Source organism: Phyllostomus discolor, chromosome 8 (genome assembly GCF_004126475.2).
Source record: "Phyllostomus discolor isolate MPI-MPIP mPhyDis1 chromosome 8, mPhyDis1.pri.v3, whole genome shotgun sequence".
Classification (NCBI taxonomy): Eukaryota; Metazoa; Chordata; class Mammalia; order Chiroptera; family Phyllostomidae; genus Phyllostomus; species Phyllostomus discolor.
Genome location: NC_040910.2, coordinates 92,313,742 through 92,333,890, shown reverse-complemented (window position 1 = coordinate 92,333,890; position 20,149 = coordinate 92,313,742). Strand labels below are relative to the sequence as shown.

Here is a 20,149-nt window from a genome sequence, read left to right as displayed (position 1 = left end):
TTGATCTTTGTACATTTAGCATGACATAATTCCAATAAAAACCCACACATATTTACCAGCTGCCCAGAATATAAAGAAGGTCCCACCTCCCCAAGCTACATAGCCTCCCACCTTTTTGCATCTATTACAGAAAACCACTTCTCCTGAAAGCCTTTTAGGGGGACCCTCATAGTATATATATCCCTGAGAACTGTGATGATGCCAGGGAGAATCTGGTAACAGGCACATGTGAGTGGCTCCACCTCTCCATGGTTAACTTCAACAGTTAGCATTAGTTAGCAGTTAACTTCAACATAAGCAGCAAAATAGCACAACTAAGGTCTCAGTTCAGTGGAGTGTGCAGGCATAACTCACTAAGGACTACTGCAGCCAGTCTTAAACATTCTAATATTTGGTCATTTTTCTACCACTCACACTGGCCCAAGACAGCACAGGAGAAATTTTAACTGTGAATGATGCCACAGTAGCAACTGTTTCTAAAGAGAATGTTTATAGTACTAGATTCAAAAGTGATGCAATGGCATGCAACTGAGTTCAAGGGAACTCAATCCTAAATGCATGATTCTGGCTCAGGTAATTTCTGAGGCTTGCCTCAGAGACTGATGGTTCATGTTGAAAGAACAGTGCATTCCCCACAGAATGGCCTGCTGTGGCTGATTCAAATTATTGTAATAAGTTGTTGACACATCTACTAGGAGGAACAGTATACAAATTCTGGTGATTCTGGAAATACACCGTTTTCCAGTTCACTTGTACTTACAATTATTTTACAGGATTTGTAATCTTAAAGTTCTCGAAGTACAGGCAAGACCTCATGGGTTCTCTAAAACACTTTCAGGAGGTCAAAACTATTTTCATAATACTAAGACACTTTTCTTTTTCACCATGCTGACACAAAAGAAGTGGTGGGTAAAACTGCTGGCATCCTTCACAAATGAAGGCAGGGGCACCTACCTGCACAAGTGGTTTTCACTGCCCTTCACCCACAGTTAAAAAATAGTTTCACTTAATGTCCTTGGGGAAGCAGTAACATTATTAAATTTGACCCTTAACTATAACATTCATGAACACTTCGGGTGCTCACCAAAGTATGAGAAAAAGACTTAGGAAGCTGAGTGGAGAGATGAACTAGCTGCTTTTGTCATGGAACATTTTTGCAGCAAGAACCACTGAGAAACCAGTTACCCGTATTTTTTCGGACCATAAGAAGCACCAAGGTTTTAGAGGAAAATAGGAAAAAAAATTTGAAGCAAAAAACGTGGTAAAATATTTAATAACATAAACAACATAATATTTCACCAATGTAAATGTAAACGGAATTCAGCAGCAGCATTAACAACCATTATTCCTCCCAAATGGGATGGGGGGTGCATCTTATAGTCTGAACATACGGTAACCAGAGCTGAGTGTTTGGCTGAAACTTCCTCATAGAGAACAACTGTCAATATTTAGGAGAACTGTATCTGCCTCTCTTCCAAGCTCCTCCAGAACTTAAGACTTTTCTGATAAGATCAGTGTTTCTCAAAAATGCAATCTTAAAATTTATGTAGTTGACACATTATAACTTAGTAAATCAGTATTTTCCACATAACCAATGCATGAAAGTACAAATCATGCATGGGTAAAAGATCCATTCAAAGTAAAGATAGACCAGTGCATTTTAATATAACAGTATAAAAGTTTCACTTTTATGGTTTCAGATTCCACATTTCAACTAACTCCAATAACCTAAAAAGACTATTAAAATTCTTTCCTAATTACAGTTCTATATGAGGCCACATTTCCATATACTTCAACAAAAACAACATATAACAGACTGAATATAGGAGATGAGAATCCAGCAGTCTTCTGTTAAGACAAACTTTGAAGAGATTTATATGGTTAATTCATAATTCTTTGTTAACACAGAATGAGTTTATTACTGTTACATTTAAATGGGTTAATAATTTTAAAATTATTTTAGCTACCAGTAAATATCAATAGATACAACCTCACATAAAACTAAATAAAGCTCTTCAGCAATTTAACAGTAAAAAAGGACCCTAAGAAAAAGTGTGAGGACCACCGGGGTGAGAATGTCCGCACAACTAATCAATCCCAGGAGAGTCAGGCAGCCCTACCTGGAAAGCCCCAGATGGCCTCTTGCTATTGTACTGTCTGTATTGAAATGGTTGCCAACAATCACCACAGGTTTTTATGTACAAAGGCCTTCTGAAGAGTGTCCCAGTAATGTCTCCTCTTCTTCTTCACTGTTTCAGTTACATTTACAGTGCTAAGGACTCTTAGTACCCTTGCTTACTGTTTTTAATTCCTTCTAGACTATCAACCTATTTGGAATAATGTTAGGAAAAATACCTTAAAATATAGCTTATTGCCAATTGATTCTACTATTTATTGTACAACACCTATTATTGTCCAGTCTTGATCTAGGCATTTTTGTGATTTAAACATATTCCTGCAAATAATTCTGACAACTACTCATACTGTTAGCCACGTGAGAGGACAAGCTCAGAAGTTCATCTTGCTCAGGGTTTGAACCTCAGTTAAAGAAGTTCAACAGCAGTTTCTCCTACTACTACAGCCCATTATATAGATGGCTTAAGTGGCATCTTAAGTGGCACCTGTATCACAGGACACAGCACCAGATTAAAACAAGGCTTTCTTGTTCTTACTTTTTTTGTAAGCATGCTATAAGAAAACCTTTACTGAAGTATTTTAACTTGTTTCTATTAGGGAAGGGAAAGACAAGAGTAATTCCAGTCATTAAAAACTGGTTGACTCAAAAGTATGGGGAAGGTCTAGAACAAATGTTGACCCTGAAAAGAATGAGCTCACCAGAACCATTAGCTCCTGGTTTTGATAATGACGATGAAAGAGCAGAGACCCAGCACAGCCAGGGCCTGAACAGCAAATGTCTTCAATATGAAAAAAAAAAAAAAAAAAAAAAAAAAAAAAGGAAAGGATTTTCTAGCTAATACTATAATTTCCTATGAGAAAATAAGGGAGAGAAATTAAAGATGAGGGAAAGAAAAGAGATTCTTAAAAAAAAAAACCCTTCTGTGGCAATACAAGTCTAGGCAGGAGACTCTCTAACACTGATGATGAACACTCAAATGAACTTTTATGAAACATTCTTAGCTATCAGCAAAGAGTGGGATTCAAACACTTTTTAAAAACTCACCTTAAACTACCCATAATTTGGAGACCATTACAACTTCATGGCGAGGACCAGCACATTGACTATGTGTTTCTGTACTTTTATTTCAAGTTAATATGATTCAACATGCATGACCTGTTCATTTAAGTGAAATGCTTAGTTAATACTTAAAACTGCTACTTGGTTAGCATGACGGAGGTAGCTGAAATGCAGCTCACTATGGTTTTGACTGGTTCTCTAAACTACTGTATGTGCCTTAGTAACCACAGCAGGTATGCACATGATGTGAAATAGTGTTTCACATGTCCCATTCCTAATTCTCCTGCTCTCGTACCTCCCTGTTCCCTTGGGAGCAATATCAAACTACCAAAACCATGGTTTGTTTGGTTTATGTTTGAGAGTTATTTAATTAAAACTGCCATTCTACATGTTATTTCCACAGTCCAGTAATTTATTTTAAATTTGAGTAATTTTAAATTCCACAAACAAAACTGAAGAACAGCAATATTTTGTTTGAATTCTCTCTTCTGTACACTCAGTGATCTAAAACACCACAATATCCAACATACACAAACCTCAGGGAAGGGTTAGTAAATACACACAGATTGGAATCATGGTGCTCTTTGTTCCTGAATGGAATGGTCCCACAGAAAAAGCACAGGATACAGCACAACATAAGGGCACCTGTTACATAGGAAGTGAGCAAAAACACACTAGCATTTTCTATATGCGTAATGAGGAAACCTGCATAGGTTAGAGGGCCTTTTATGCTCATTTAAAAGTCAGGCAAGTTGTCTGTAACGCATTTTCAGATAATCTGGAGAGCACTGCAGTCCAGTGTAGCATGTGCTGTTAGTGTTGTCTTTGTTGCAATGACAGTCTTGCAGGGTCACACACCAATATTTTCGCTTTAGCTTGTCTTTGAATAAAAGAGATTTAAATGCATTTAGACAATACATATTGTAAGCTGTTTACATACACTAAATTTAAGAGCTTCAATATTAGAGTTTTTCTTTAAACACTACAGAGTGCAAATCAGGTTCTTCACAACAGATTGAATATTAAGCAATTTTTCAAAGAACAAGAGGGAAGGGAAAAAAAGCCCAAGTGAATAAAAAACATTGAAACTATTCCCCTTTGAAAATAAATTCTAAAATGATGCGGAATGTGAAATAAGCTTTTAACATAGGAGACCCACATTTATAGTTAGAAACAAAAAGTAGTCCTTCATGAAATAAAGGTTACAAGAACATGTGCCTGTTTTCCTCTGTTATAAACTGAGAAGCGGGCAGAGACGACGTTTCAGTACGAAAATAGGCGACTACAGGATCCGCTTCCCGTCTCACATGCTGTACCCAAAGCCAGGCTGTGGCTGCCCATAGGGTGGTGCAGTGTAACCATAGCCAAAAGGTGCCTGGGGAGGGACGGCCACACTGGGTCCTGCTGTCAGCATCAACTGGGGCTGACCTGAAGATGGGAAACAAAAAGGAGCAGGGCGGGGGGCAAGGAGGCAGTAAACATTGTTAGTGTTGAAGGATTATCACACTCCAATCTCCCTTACTCTAGCAGCACAGTCAACTTTGGGTTTTGTGGGGGCGCTTAAGACTGTCACAACTTTGGCATGACCATCACCCTAAGAAGGATCCTGCCTAAAAAGCCAACAAACAGTGCAGAGCCAAGGGCCAGAACCGTACCAGTGACTATGTTACTTCATATCATCTATGGCAATATGCACATGCATGCTTGACATGATCAGGCAAGACATCTAATAAGCTTTCTACAAGATGGTATTTGCACATTGTATTTGGTGACAATATAAATAGCACAGGAAGACAATTGTTTAACATAGTTTTAACATAACTTTTATAGTTGTATTTAAATTTCTGATTTAAATACATCTAAATGATAATGAAACCTAATGCATTTTGAGCAAACAATCCAGTACTAATTTAGAGAAAGAAAAAAAAAAAGAGAGACATATTCGAATACACATTAGGTATGAAATAATTAGAACACATAGCCTCTTTGAAATACTTTGTTACCATTCTTAGGAAATTTAAATAGTTGTTGACCATATACAGAACATGACCCAGGGAGAACCTGGCTTATTCAGAGGGAGGAAACATGTATCGCTTCTTCCCAACGTCCACAGAAGGACTCACTCTGCCATCAGAATGCAATCCTAGAGCTAGGTTTCTCCCAATACAGGTGTCCTCATGTCTCTTTTGTAAACAACATCCAAAACTGTCAGTGAAAAAATTCTTTTTGGAAATAAGTAATTTATAAAAATCACTTCTAACCTTGATACTGGCACCTATCTTGAAATGTAAACCCTATTGTCAACTACCAACAAGGCCTGTCTATTTAAACAGCCTCAAGGCCAAGCCAAATTTAGTAGGTACTCCCACATTATTACACCCACCGTTTTTGTTCCTACTGTGTTTCCCATCCCAAATACGTGAAGTATCTTGCTCCTGTTTCTAGCAATCTACTTAACATTCAACAACTTTATCAAAACTGCCCTGGTCCTCTAAATACCCAAAGTCCTTTATATTTATACTTATAAAGGAGATGATGCTAATAGATTTGAATATTATCATTTCCTTTAGCAGGATGAGATATAATGGTCATAATTTTATGCCCTCCTCCAAAACACACCTGGTTATAGGGCTCTAACCTCCACCCTCAAATTCATTATTCAAATAATCTGTTCACCAAGAGTGAAATGATAGCAGGAAATAGTTCAGATATGCACATCTAAAGAAGAAACTACATTGCCTTAAACATTCAGTGAGAGTTTGAAGATCCTATCTCTCTGGAAAGTTCCCAAATGGAAACTCCACCCAAGTTCTCTGTCCTAGTTATAATTTAAAGAGAACATACACTCTTTAAGACAGCTTTGGCACTTGTGAAAATTGAATTCACCAATACGTATCATGTCCTCAGTAATTTATGAATAAGCAATAATCAGTGACCAGCCAATAGAAAAACTGAGGTTCTGCTCTTAAATTTTTTTGATATTGTCTTTGCATTTAAGATTACCTTAGTGAATGATGTCAATGCTTGCTTTAAGACTGACTTCAGGGGGGAAAAATGACAGGGAGATTTATTTCTTAACTCAGTGAGCCATTTGCAATTTAGAAGCTATTCCTACATTTCTGTGCTGAGGCAGAATCCTGAAGAATGAAACATAATCTACATTTCTGTGAGGTTAAAGAGAGATAGGGATTACCATAAACAATAGGTTGCGTCTCTGTAGCTTGTTCTTCCTCTTTTCTCAGTGACTCTGAAGCATCTAATTTATCCACCTGGAGAAAAACAGGTAATGTTAATTAGCACCTCAAAAATATTATAAACCTAGGGTTATGGCAGAAAGTGGAAAAGCCTTAATGTGTTAAATTTTGTCAAAATAACTAGAAAAAACATTCTCAGGCCCCCTCAAATTCAATGGCAATGTCCACACTTCAGTCAAGGTGATTTTTAGCACTGTCATTATAAACCCTCAGGGAGGAGGGATTTATAAATGCCATGGAAGCGCACGCCAGGCTAAAACTGGGCATGCTAGGTTGCAGCCAGCCTGAGGGAGGGAGATAATGAAAAGGAACCACGTTGTCAAATGAAGACTAAACCCTACCAAAGACAGTAATAATGAACTCATGACCTGGCAAGACTTCCTCCCCAAAGGAAATGGTATTCAAAAAAGTAAAATGAGTCTAATAATCGGACAAATATTTGTACAGAATAAGCCATCTTTTGCCCAGTGTGCACAGCTTCTGCTGATACTGGTGCTAGGTGCGGACTGAAGTTAAGACTCGAGTGGCTCCGTATTTGATCATCTTTATATAAAGATAGGCTGCATGTTTTTATGCTCTCTTTTCTAAGAAGTACTAGGAATACTTAATTTTGCTTCAACTTCTTTAAGGAATTTCTTCCCTTTAATTAGCCAAAGTAAATGGCTATTATATGCAAGCTGTTCTAAATAAAAGTGGATACTATCTGACAGAAATAAGACTGTAGAGGAGACCGAATGTGTTAGTGGAAGAAAGGAGCTAGAATACACAGGTCCTTCCACTAACTAGGTGTGTGATCTTGGAAACCCATTGCACTGACCCTCAAAAATGTGCTTGTCTATATAATGAAACAGCCAAGTGAGATAACCTGCAAAGTTCCTCCCAGGACTAAGATTTGACTCTGAAATTCTGTGAAGAATTAGGAAGAAGTGGCATCAGGACACTCGGATTAGAGAATCTCCACCATACACCTGCCACTTGCCTTTTGAACCATATGTATCTTTTAAACTATATTCAAAAGTTGGTATCTCAGCCAAAGTAAAACTACATTATACTTGAAGTAGAACTAAACATCAAGCCACATGGTTATTACTTCCAGTGGCTTTCGAAGCCTTAAGTGTGCGGAGTGGGACGGGGGCAGAGTGCAGGAAGAAACTTTATAAATGGTCACTGCACGTTCTTCAAAAAGGCAAAGAGCAAAAAAAAAATCACTCACAAAAAGACATGCAAACATCAGTGAAAAATATATAAAGACTGGGCCCTAAAAAGGTAAAAGCAGCCCCTAATTTCTTTTTGAAACTATTTAAAATAGAGTGTTGGAGTCTTCAGATAGACCTTTAAGGTTAGGACAGCATTTTATACACACATGTAAATTACTTCATATTAAATATCACAAATATGGGTCTAACCCATCCTAACATGTCAAGGAACAAATATGAGAAGAGTAAAATGAGGCAGGCTCTAGACACCTTTAGATAAAATGTGGTTTCCCCATCGTAGGAAGATGGGTTGGTTTACTTTTGCATCACTTTTCCTGTTTTATAGCCTAAGTGTTCATGTGTTATAAATCACCCAAATTAAAGACCACTATCGATTATAACACCATGAAAAATATCCACTGCTCGGTATGCAAACTGAGGTTATTACAGCCATTCACTTTACAGCACAGTACGTGCCATCAAGGATCAGATGGGTTTTGCTAACCTAAACAGTATCCAAGAGTGAGCTAAAGAGGTTGCACACAAAAAATACATCGATGAGTATACATTAATCACCTCTAAGAAGAAAAATGAAACAAAAAAACCACCACTGCATAATACATTTCCAGACTTTCAAGGAAAATAATCTAAAGTGAACACATGTTTAAAAGTTAATGTCTAAGTCAGATGTTGAAAACAGAGGTCCTATCAAAAAAGAAGTATATGTAAGACTTAGAAGAACTAGCAACGTCACCATGCCCAAGCACGGACATAGGCAGGCTGGACACAGGGAAACACAAAAATAAGAACTCTGAAGGAGTAGCCCCAAGCTAAGCAAAAAAAAAAAAAAAAAAATTGATTTTTCTATATAATGGGACAGCCTCTGGGACAGCAACATCCAATTTTTGATTCCACTGACCCAATTTAGATTGTTCAAAAAAGAAATGCAGAGAAGGCTGTTAAGAACACAATGCTTTTTCAAGAGCTGTAACAAAAGTTTCTGATCCTTGGATTTAAAAAGAAAAATTACAGGTAAACACGTCACTGAGTTCAATTCCATCTGTACTACTGAAAATCCACTATAATGTAAAAGGCTTTTCCACAAAGACTGCAATATGCTGCAGAGGAAAAGTTAACATGCAGTCAGTTATTTTGGTGTATGTGTGCATGAAAAAAAGGCAAAAGTACTGAAGCAAGAAGTGAGATCTGAAGATGACTGTTGCTATACAGGCTCTCAAGAAACACACACAGCCCACAGCAATGCTTGAAGAGTTTCAGAACTAGTATGATGTAATTGCAATGACTGTTGTACATGCTTGATTTAAAACAACGCATAACACTGCAGTTCAATTACCTGTTTTTCACACACACGCTTTCTAACTGCCTTGCTTACTAGCTGCTGAAGGGCCTCACACACAATGCATTTTACTCAGGTTTGCCCTAAGTTCCAATGGTGATTCCAGTTTAGTTCAACATAATTCCAAGGCATTGTCCCCCACCCAAATTCTTTTAAATTTGTTTCAACTCTCCTCTACCCTCCCACCCTTTTCTTACCACAGTTTGATACTAGATATAAGTTTATAAATTGGTTTCATTTATACTTGGATGGAGACAAACCAATTACAGAAGCAGCAACCAAAGGTGCCTCAATTTACCTTGGACAAGGCAACAGATAAGTAAGAAAGCACATTTTAGGTGGCTTCAGAGTTGTGCCTTATTACAAAAAGGAAAAGTTAATACTGCTTCTTATATACAGAAACAATTCATGTTGCTCAGCAACAACTGGAGCAAGCTACTCTCATGATTAAAAGTTTTGATTCCTCTTGAAAATGGACTAGCACCATAAGAACTGGACACCTGGAGAAACATGAGGAAAGTCTCTTCGGAAGCAGCTAGTATCTCTTGTATCTACTTTCAGCAAAAAATTAGTAAGAATCAAGAGATCAGAAACTGGATCACAGTCCTTTAATACCAAAAAAAAAACCCCAAAAAGCCTTTTAGGGCATGTATATACATATATAAATTCAACAACTGTCAGGCAAGCTCACAAAATAAAACCAGAGGCTGTTTAAATTTATTTAGAGTATTAAGAAAATCCTATTATGGTCCAGATACCCTGACAGGGAAGAGAAATTTCCTGAAACTTTGAAATTAATATGGAAACTCACCATGCTCAGTTTTCAATAATATATTTAAGAGAGACTGTGAACCAACTACTGATTAGCCTCCTGCCCTTCCTAAAGCCTATTAGCTGATTAGTATCAAACATCTACTAATGTCCTACAGCTCTATTATAGTTATGTTTCAAGGGACTTGCAGAGGCTTTAGTGAAAATTTATTGGGGGGAAAAAGCAGCAGCAGCAGTGTAGAAAAGGAAGGAAAAAATCATGCAAATTCCTTAGACTTAGTCCTCCAGACTTAAAGATGGAAAAGAATCAACTTTCACCTTTTCCTTTATTGCATCAACCTGCAAAGGAATTCAGAAGGTGCAGCTTAGAAAAAAAATCAAATTCCATATTGAGCATAAAATGGTAGAATCAGCAACAAAGGTTTAGGGGAGAAACATCTAACCACTAAAAAAGGTATGAGAGAAGTGGAAATAAAGGGCATACTGGAAGCAAAATTTAGAATATATATTTTTTAAACCTCAGAGCTTACTGCAGAAGAATTTATGCTAGAGTCAGTGTGAAAGAAAGCAGCTTAATCAATAGTGAAATTTACAGCACTTCGGTTAACAGCAGCTTAGAGCCGGGTCTCCAAAGTCAGCATTAAGAGTAAGAAAAGAAGCTATTCTCATCTGCGGCTAACATAAGGCAACTGGTTTTTGTCTTACACTGTAAGCAGTTCATACACAGAAAGTGTTAATTCTTGAAAAATCATTACTGAACACAATGGTATCTACTTAGATGGTTGCCAAAGAAAATATTCAGTACACTGGGGGTTGTTAGTAGTGTGCTATTTCCCCCCTTTAAACAGACATGCTTAAGAGATCAGATGTGAAACTGATTTTAATAAGCATGTTTTGCTCCGATGAAATGGACCCTTTAGGACCATTTTTAAATGTTCCACAGTAAGGAAGCTAGTAACTATTAAAGACAGGGTGAATAAAAAAATACTCTAATGTGAAAAGGGACACTAAGATGAATAAGTGACTTTTATAAGATTATTATCACCAGCTTGTTTAATGCACCTTTAGGAAATGGGTCATTACTTGTTAACCTCCTATATTTTAAAATTAGGGATTAAACTATGAAAATACTGAGAAGATTAACAGGATGTTAAGAATATAGATGTAGCTTCCCCAAGGGAAAGGCATACATGTTAAAATCAAGAAATAACCAAATAAAGGGAATCTACACTACTAAGTTATGGACATCTGAGTGATAAGAACTGATCTCAGAAAAATATTTTGGAAAAAAAAATGTTTTAATCAAATACTTAAAAAAACAAATATACAAGGTAGAAGTAATACTACTCATCCTCAGAAATACATTGAGGATAAACATTCTGGCAAGTTATGTCTGAGTTCTCTTTTCCATGCCATGTCATCCGTCAAACATCAAAAATGTACAGAGAAAAGGAACACTTTTAGATCAACTAAATTACTTCTTCTTGAGAAAAAACATTTGAAAAAATAAAAAGTCTGCATCGAGTTTTACAGATTCAAGATAATTAGTTCTGAATACACCCAGAGGTGCCATTACCTTTGTCAAGTATTCCTTCATGACCTGGATGAAATAGGGCATGGCAAAATCCATGATATTGTGCCTCCAGGCTGTTTCCAAGACAACATCTGGCCTTAAAAGATCGTAACAGGTAAAGAGACAAGCTCCAAAGCACTCTCTTTTTTCTTCCTGCAAAAACCACTGTAGGAGTTCTTCAGCCAACTCAGTATCTTTAGACTCAGAAGCATACTGCATTGCATCCTATTCAAAGGAAAGGATGAAAGTCAAACATTAAATCCAAATATACTGAACTGGTAAACCAAACAATACAATAGGGGGAAAAAATCTCCAATTATATTATTTAAATTAAAGATTTGTTGCAAGAAAAAGAATAGACACACAGGGTAATGCATCATTAAAAAAAAAGTTTGAAATAAGATAGCCCCTAGAATCTAGAAACTGACTTAACAACGATCTCCTGCAATGGGGGTTTAAAGGCAATTCTCATATTCGTGAAACTAACACTTTCAGAGACCAGAATCATGTGTAGTATGCCACACCTCAGAGTTAACACAGATCATCTAGTAGTTGGTTTAATGGCCCTGCCCCCACCAACTTCATCCACCTTGTACAGGCTATCTTTCTTGCACAGCTCTACACTCTGTTTCCAGCGATTGTTGCCTTTGAAGAGATAAGCAGCAATTCTTCTAAACTCGATGAGTTCGTGTTTTTCCAAACGCTGAGCAAGCGAGATATTGTCAAAGTTGTCATAAGCATCTATTGATGTTCGCAGAGCCTTAAAAAGAAAGCCATCCAAATGCCAAATCAATGTTTCATTCTAGTTTTAAATTTATGTTGCATCATTTTTATCAATATCCCATTACTGTACACAACTGTATATGTGATCAATATACTGTATGATATGTACGTATAACACAATGACGAACAAGTCACTATCGTAATAAGATAGCCTAAAGTCAAGCATCAAACTACAAAGCTGTAATCTTAACAAGTATCAAGATTCTTCAATCTAAAATTATATAATGAAGCCCTCAAAGGTACTGTAAAATTTCTAACAGTGCAATTTTCTCCAAGGTTTTCAGTATCAGGGACTGAACTGAATGATTATGAAACTGGGAGAATTTACAATTTGAAGGGTAGGGAAACTGACAGAACTCAACATGATGCTCAGTCCTACAGATGGGCATGGGATCTGAGTTTAAACGATAGCAATATTGACATCGAAAGAAAAAAGGCAACACGCTGAATCTTTAAATTTTGTTTTTTGTGAAGTCCTTCACAAGGAAAAGTGTATTAAGGGCAGACACTAACATGGTATTGGGCAAGAAAGGCAGTGAATAAATACAGTTAATACCAATAAGTTTTATGAACTATTATAAGAGATCAAAGGCTTTCAAAACTATCTACAATTTAGATATTTAGGGATGAAGTAAGCCTAATTTTTTCCAAAGCAAGACAAGACCTAAGCAAAATTCTGCAAGCCTGCCACTTAATTAGGGGGAAGTCAGATTTATCAATCCTGTAAACCTCACTAAATTTAGAGTCTAACCACACAAATACCTACTGTTTACAATTTTTAAGGATAATGGCCTTTTTTAAAACTATAAAACATACCAATTTTACAACCTAATTATAACCTAATTTTTGAGAATATATGCTAGAATCAAGAGGTTTTTACCTGATAATCTTCTTCTGTAATAAAGAGGTTGTTAAGTGATTCATTCACAGACTTGTTGTTGTGGTTCTGAACTGAACGCAAATATGGTTTCACCAGTGGTAGCTGTTTAACCTTTAAAATAAAGAGTGTGTCACAAATGTAGCACATGGTTAAAATTCCATGGACAAAAGTTATTCAAGTATGTCTCAGATCCTTGTTATAATGTTTTGAAGTTTTAAAAATTACCTTGCTGAAGAAATTGACAGCACGAGTATGATCCAACCGTGGAGACAGCACCATCAGCAAATCATTTAACAACAGAGGCTTGAATTCTAAGTAGAACTGTATGGCTCTGTAGTATAGTTCCACATTGGCAACCTGAAATGGGAAAAGTCCATACACAGTCAGTTATTTCCTAAGGAGCTTACTCATTCTGAAGCCTTTGTTTTGTGTTCCGAAGCAGGTACAAACCTTGGTAATGATATCTTTGAACTGCCCTTCTTTCCATGCATCAGTGGGATGATTCATCATAGTAATTATGGCATTATCATATTCTTCATACTTGTCATACAAAAACACCAACTCTGCCCAAAGATGAGCTTGTTCCGCAGCTCTTAGCACCTGTGTAAGAAAGACTGAACTGCTTTAGATAGAAGTCTTTAATTCTAGCTGATAGTCTGAAAAAAAAAAAAAAAAAAGATATTTCCACACATTAACTACAGAATTGCCTCACAGGTTGTTTACCTTAAAGGTTGTTTACCTTAGGTATATTCACTCTGGACCAGAACAGCTCCAGGTGCTCCCTCATTTTCTGTGGCTTAAATTTAGAATACAGAATGGCTAATTCGGTAAACATCCCCATGTGAGCTCGCTCAAGTCCCAGTGCTGCTTCCAACATGGTTATCAGTTCTTCAAAATATCCACGATCCTAAATAAGGGATATATGACATTAAAGATGGGAATACCTGTAGGGTAACATCAATTAATGTAAAAGACTCCTGTTCATTACCTGATAGTAGTTGATAAGTTCCTCTAATTCATCTGCATGCACTACAATGTGGAGCCCACACATCTGAGCAAGACGGAATTCTTTCCCATCTACACAGGCAAAGCAGACCTACAATGAAAATTTCTATAATGTGAACTCAAATGTAAACATGGCTGGTTAATTCATCAGTTTAAAAGGGCATTTCTAAGTAGCATCTTAATTCTTCACTCAAATGGGTGTTGAGATTACCTCTTTCCATGTTCGAGTACTGTTAGCTTTCCTAGCTCCATCGACAGCTGCCTGATATTCACCCAGGTGAACCAGGGTAGATGCCAAGCGTCCAAAATTGGAAACGTTATTGTACAACAACTTAGCAGCATCATACATTTTTTCATCATAACAACGGTCACCAACCTGAAAAAAAGACAATCCATTTTCAGTGAGCCTAATTCAATTCTCTTTCCAAAGTCACAACTCAATTTAATACAGAGAAACAACATTTTTCCATAAGATTTTTTTCCTTGGAAAGCTAAGGCTGTGATGATGTCTTATGCTACTAAGATAATGATGTTGCTCAACTATTTATTTTTACACTCTTCAAACAAAAATGTCGACAGTAGACCTACTTGTTGGATATGAGCATTATTTGGCCCATTGATGAACTCTTCTAACTCTGCAAGGCGGTTTGTTTTAGCCAGCGCGAATATCAATTCTGTCTCCACATAGGACTCACGAGCCTTCTTACGGGCCATCTGCAAGTACTTTACCAATTCTTCCCAGTTTCCTAGGTATGGAGAAAGAAAAAATTAATACAAACACTAACATCTTAACATTTATCTTCTCACCCAGACATATCATAGTAAGAAGTTGTACCACTAGTATTGGCAGCCTGAACAACTTCCATGTAGGACGAAGGGTCATCTGCTTTGATGTAAGAATCAATGGCTTCTTTCACCATTCCTTTCTGCAACTGGGCTTTTGCGAGCTGACTCCAGACTGCAGGTTCATTGCAGCGCTCAGCAAACTCATATGCCCGATCCAAGTTTCCAATATGTTCAATTAAAACCTAGGCAACAAATTTCTGAATTAGTGTTACAGTAAAACGAATCCTACCACACAGCAATTACACTTACACAACCAGGATTTTTTGCTGTTCTATACCATAGCAAGAGATTATGCCCATCCTCAAAGGACAATATATATATACTGCATCATGATAAATCATTATTACGTTTAGTAAATCAACTTGGGTAATCTGAAAATTTTTTTACCTGCACTGCTGAAGTATTGACATCAAATTTCCGGAAAATGGCAAATGCTTCTTCAAACAGCTCATTGCTGATGGCGATGTTGGCAATATCAGGGGCATCATAATTATCCAGGCGGTTAATATACTCCATGACACGTGTACGATCAGCCTTGATTGCAGTAAGGATGAGGAGGTTCTGTAGATTTCTTGAAGAAAAAAAGATTTAAATGCAATAATTTAAACGCTCATTAGAAATAAAGGTAAACACTGTGGCTACAGAGTCTTTTTGTCTCAGGAGGTAGGGTGAGAAGAGGAGGGTATTAAAAGTGAGAACTCAGATATCCTCAAATCCTCTTCGTTCCTTCCCCAAACCCACAAGCCATAATTAAAGACCGAACATAAGTAACCAATGGACCCTTCTCCTAGCATACCTGTGTTCACTGAATACAGAGTTATCAAGGACAATTTTCTCCAGCAATTCGATGAGTTCATTAGGAAGGTCTGCAGTCATAAAAGCCTTGACAGTTACTGACACTTCTTCAGGGTCCTGAGTCTCAGACAAGGCTGTCTGTACAACCTACAAAGTATATACAGGGAAGAAGCACTGAGAATCAAGGTGATTTTTGAAAGATATTATCTAATAAGAGTAAGATGGTCTCTCAGTAGAAAACTTGAAATAGGTTGAAAAAAATGAAGGAAAAATATACTTTTACCACCCAAATGTGTTTGTACACAGATTCATGAATACTCCTGTGTACTTCTATTATCTTGAAGAATTACCCTAATTATATAATTTCTATCTTTTCCCTGATTAAAACTTTACCCATAACCACCACTCCTCATGATCACTTTAATGGCAACATTCAACTACATAGGTGTGGCATTGTATACTCAGTAACTCCTCTGTTTTTGGCTATTTGCAAGGTTCCCAGATGCTGCAATATTTTTTTCCAGGAAGCTTTGTATTTACTTTGAAGTTTGTCTTAGCAATGTTTCCTAGAAGAGGAATGAAAAGACAATAGCTTTTATTCTCTTCCATATTTATACTTCCACAAGGTGACTTTAAGAACCACTATAACAACCTTCAATTTCTAGGGTTTTAAAAATGTTTTTCAATTTTATATAGTTATAAGCGCACATCTCTTTTGCAGTTTTATGTTGACTAGGGAGATTCAACATTTACCCTACTTGGTCTTTTGTATTTTCTGTATCAAGTCTCATCCTTGGCTAACTTACCATTGTCTTGAATGTTTCCAATCAATTTAATCACTTCTCAGTTATTAATAACAGCAACTCACATGCAGTTTATTAAATGTTTACTCTGTGTTGTTTTCCCTTTTACTATGATTAAATCATCTCTTCTGAGATGTATCTTCTTGGGATATATTTTCTTCTTGTTAGCATTTACAATATATATATTTCTTTTAATCAAATTTTTTAAATTTTTTTACTGCCTTCTTTATCAATTAAATATGACCCATTTGAGTATATGAAGAGGGAAAAGAAAAAATTTTATTCCCTGTTAAAAAGATGAGCCTTAAACACCTTTGGCAGTTTTACCTGGTCAATGAGGGGTCTCCGGTAAGGGTTGCTTTCCAGCAGCACACTACCCCATAATTCTGGGTCCTTCCGGCGTACCAGATAGCGGGAAAGACTTTTGAAGAGGGAATTCTCATTGCAAACCTAAATAAGACATTAAAGATTAATTTCAAGGTAAGACATGAAGAGTTTTCATAACTGACAACTTCTAAAGGTTTTTTCCTTTTATACCTTACTGTTTTATAGGACAAAAGATACACTATTTTTACATATAATCTTTTATAGGTCACTAGCAAGTTTCTCTTAATAAAATTCAATCAACAGAAACAACACAATTATTAATTTCTAGAGTCTTTTAAAAAACAGCCTGATGCTGGATCTGCACTTGGACTTCATATATTACTCTACTGGACTTCATATATTACTCTACTGGTCTATTTATGCACCAGTACTGCATGTTTTAATTATAGAGGTTTTGTAGTGTGCTTTAGTAACTGGTAGGGCCAGTCTAACTTCATAGCTTTCTTTTCAGCGTCTTACAAGCTCTTCCTGTGTTTGTTTTCCCAAGGGTAAATGCATACATACATGTTTGTGTATATGTATATACACAGATGCAGGTATTTCCTAGCTCTAATCACCAAAAAATCCTAGAAGCAAATACACACTGCAGCTCAGATCTGAGTTTTCATTGGCATTTCCCACTATAAGGAATGGGAATGCGCTGGAAAAATGGCAGATTCTAGGGCTGGAGGGTACAAAAATGAGCATGATGTAACTTGTTATGCCAAAAAATAAGAAAAGTACTCAAAGAACGATGAGACCATGACACAAATCCCTGGGCGGCAGGCTGAAGGGGTTTACATCAGCCAAACCTAGGATAATCTGAGCATCAGAACAACAGTGGTGGATTACAGCCGACTGGATCAAACAGGAACCTACTGGATAGAATAGGAATTCTGGAGTGCATGAGTGCTGAGGAACAAATGTGTGCAAAGTGCTCATGCTGGAAAACTGTCATTTTGCAACCAACACATTAAAAATGGTTTATAAAGAATCAATAGATTTGAAATTGGTGGGGAAGAGGAGACACACGATATTTGCAGCATGTTTTAAAGTGTTTCTTTGTAGACATGTTAAGATCTATAAGGGGAAATATAATAATTATACAGTAAAGGAATTGATGGTGATAAAAAGTGCCCCCACAAATAAGGGACAAAACAATGTCAAGTGCTTCTACATATAACAGCATGAGAAAACAGCACTTACGGAATATTCTGGAAGGAAATGTACAATCGAAATTTAATCATGAGGAACCATAAGAAAACTTGCGAGTGAAGAACATTCTCTTTGTAATTTTTAAAAATTGATTTTAGGAAGAGAGGAAAGGAGAGAGAGACATCAATTTGTTGTTACACTTACTGATGAATTAATTCACTGGCTGAATCCTTTATGTGCCCTGGCTGGGGATGAAACCTGCAACTGTGGTGCAACCTAGATAGACATGGTTATACAACACTGTGGGCGTACTAATTTGCCACTGAATTATTTACTTAATGTTGTTTTATGTGAACTTGACTGCAATTTTTAAAAAGTAGAAAAAAAAACCTGTTTCACAGTGATGTCACTATCATAAAAAAGACAAAGGCTTCAAGAACTATTTCATATTAAAAGAGAATGAAGAGATGTGACAACTATACTCAGCCTGTAATCCTAGACTGGCAGGAAAAGCGCTGAAAGAAACATTACTGGGTCAACTGACGAAATCAGAACAAATTTTAAGAAATACTCTGTCAGTATCAAACTAACTAAAGTTGGCATCTACAATAAGTGTATGTAAGAGGACATCCTTATTCTTAGGAAATACACACTGAGGAGGTACAAGGCCATGATGCACGCACTTACATATTTAAAAGATGTATGCATGGTGTGTGTGTGTGTGTGGGTGTGTGTGTGTGTGCGCGTGCACACACGCGCGCTTGAGAGCATATGAGAACATAAGTGATAAAATTAATGGGGTGAAAATATTGATAAGTAAATATAGACTTGATCTATTATTTTGGCAACTTTAAATTCAATTATTGGCAAAATTTTTTAAAGAGCGTATGTCTTCCAAAAATGCTGTTTTAACTGAAACCACTATGTAACTCTAAAAATTCACTAACCTGAGCTTATGTAAAGGTTTTTAAAAATGGGGCCTTTTCTCTACACATTTGGCGAGCAGTACTCACATTAATAAGTTCCAGATCACACTGGCCACGTTCATAAGCAACACAGGCCAGATGTGGATCTCTCTTCTCACAGTACTTTCCAACAACACGACTGTCATAATAAGGGTTTTCGCGAAGAAATCTCTCTGGGTTGTTATTACTGTCTATGTAGATTTTGGCCAATGCATTGTGAGTAGCAGGCTCCTCACAGCCCTCGTGAATTCTGGCCTCTAGCCATGGCAGAAGCAGTTTCAATCTAGTAAAACAAACAAAAAACCCCATGATACATACTGTATTATAAATAGCATACTCTTGACATGCTATTTAAGTACCTTAGAGTCTGTAATGGGCTTTCCTGTATATTATTTTGAATTCTCAACAACCCTATTACAAATTGAGAAATTAAGACTCAGAGATGGTTTAATGATTTGCCCAAGATTACACAGAAGGTATATAAAACTACCTTTATTCTCTCAGATCTATCATTACATTATCTAGATAGGATATAGGAAGAAGAGATTATAGATATAGATTGTCCTTTATTTTTTTTTTTTCTACAGGACAAAGTATCTAGACTTTAGGTAAATTTTGTTTAAGAGTGGACTGGGGATGTGGTATGAGAAAATAGTCCAGATTATCTGAGGGTTCTTTCATTTTAACACAATTAATATATAACATTACCTACAGCCAAAGGAGTCAGTACCCAATACACAGCTAGGAACAAAATCTGGTAGCTTTAGCAGCTCTGGGTTTAATAATTCTAGCAGTTATATGATCCACCAAGGATCATAGTTTCACTAAGCTATAGTGTATGTTTCAATGGTTTAAATATCAAAAGTACCCAGAGAAAGAGCAGTGTAGGCCATTATTTTGGCTAGCAAATTCACGTAGTTTTTATGAGCACACTCTCATTAGGATAAAGACACAACTTTTAACCCAAGCACATGTGCCCTGGTAACTGACAGAATAAAGATTAGCAAATGCACATTGAAACTGGTGGCTTACATGTGAATCTAGTTTATCACAATATAATCTGTCAATTAAAGACTGAAGTGTTAGCTGTAACAATCTGGCTCTCTGCCTGGAATACACAACAAATAAGACTGTTTTCAGAGATTAGACTTAAGACTCAACTGAAACCTAAAAGTTAAATTGCTATGTTCCATAAACACTTTAG

General features: G+C 36.6%; 1 protein-coding gene across 4 annotated transcripts in view; it reads right to left on the bottom strand.

Annotated features, from left to right (window-relative positions):
- Positions 1-2,659: 2,659 nt before the first annotated feature.
- The window catches only part of CLTC (clathrin heavy chain), a 61,877-nt gene continuing 44,387 nt past the window's right edge, over positions 2,660-20,149 (bottom strand). For 2 of the 4 annotated variants that reach the window (XM_028521833.2, XM_036033581.1), the window contains 16 exons: positions 18,994-19,228; positions 16,787-16,909; positions 15,658-15,803; positions 15,249-15,432; positions 14,851-15,043; positions 14,604-14,761; positions 14,227-14,391; positions 13,999-14,106; positions 13,750-13,917; positions 13,461-13,610; positions 13,236-13,367; positions 13,011-13,121; positions 11,937-12,107; positions 11,351-11,572; positions 6,390-6,465; positions 3,545-4,624 (listed from right to left, as the gene is read on the bottom strand). In XM_028521833.2, coding sequence (XP_028377634.1) covers positions 4,500-4,624; positions 6,390-6,465; positions 11,351-11,572; positions 11,937-12,107; positions 13,011-13,121; positions 13,236-13,367; positions 13,461-13,610; positions 13,750-13,917; positions 13,999-14,106; positions 14,227-14,391; positions 14,604-14,761; positions 14,851-15,043; positions 15,249-15,432; positions 15,658-15,803; positions 16,787-16,909; positions 18,994-19,228 — 2,467 coding nt within the window. In that variant the 3' untranslated portion in view covers positions 3,545-4,499. Of the gene's footprint in view, positions 4,625-6,389; positions 6,466-10,092; positions 10,114-11,350; positions 11,573-11,936; positions 12,108-13,010; positions 13,122-13,235; positions 13,368-13,460; positions 13,611-13,749; positions 13,918-13,998; positions 14,107-14,226; positions 14,392-14,603; positions 14,762-14,850; positions 15,044-15,248; positions 15,433-15,657; positions 15,804-16,786; positions 16,910-18,993; positions 19,229-20,149 lie in introns of all 4 variants that reach the window. The other 2 variants (XM_028521832.2, XM_036033580.1) reach the window with 2 other exon arrangements.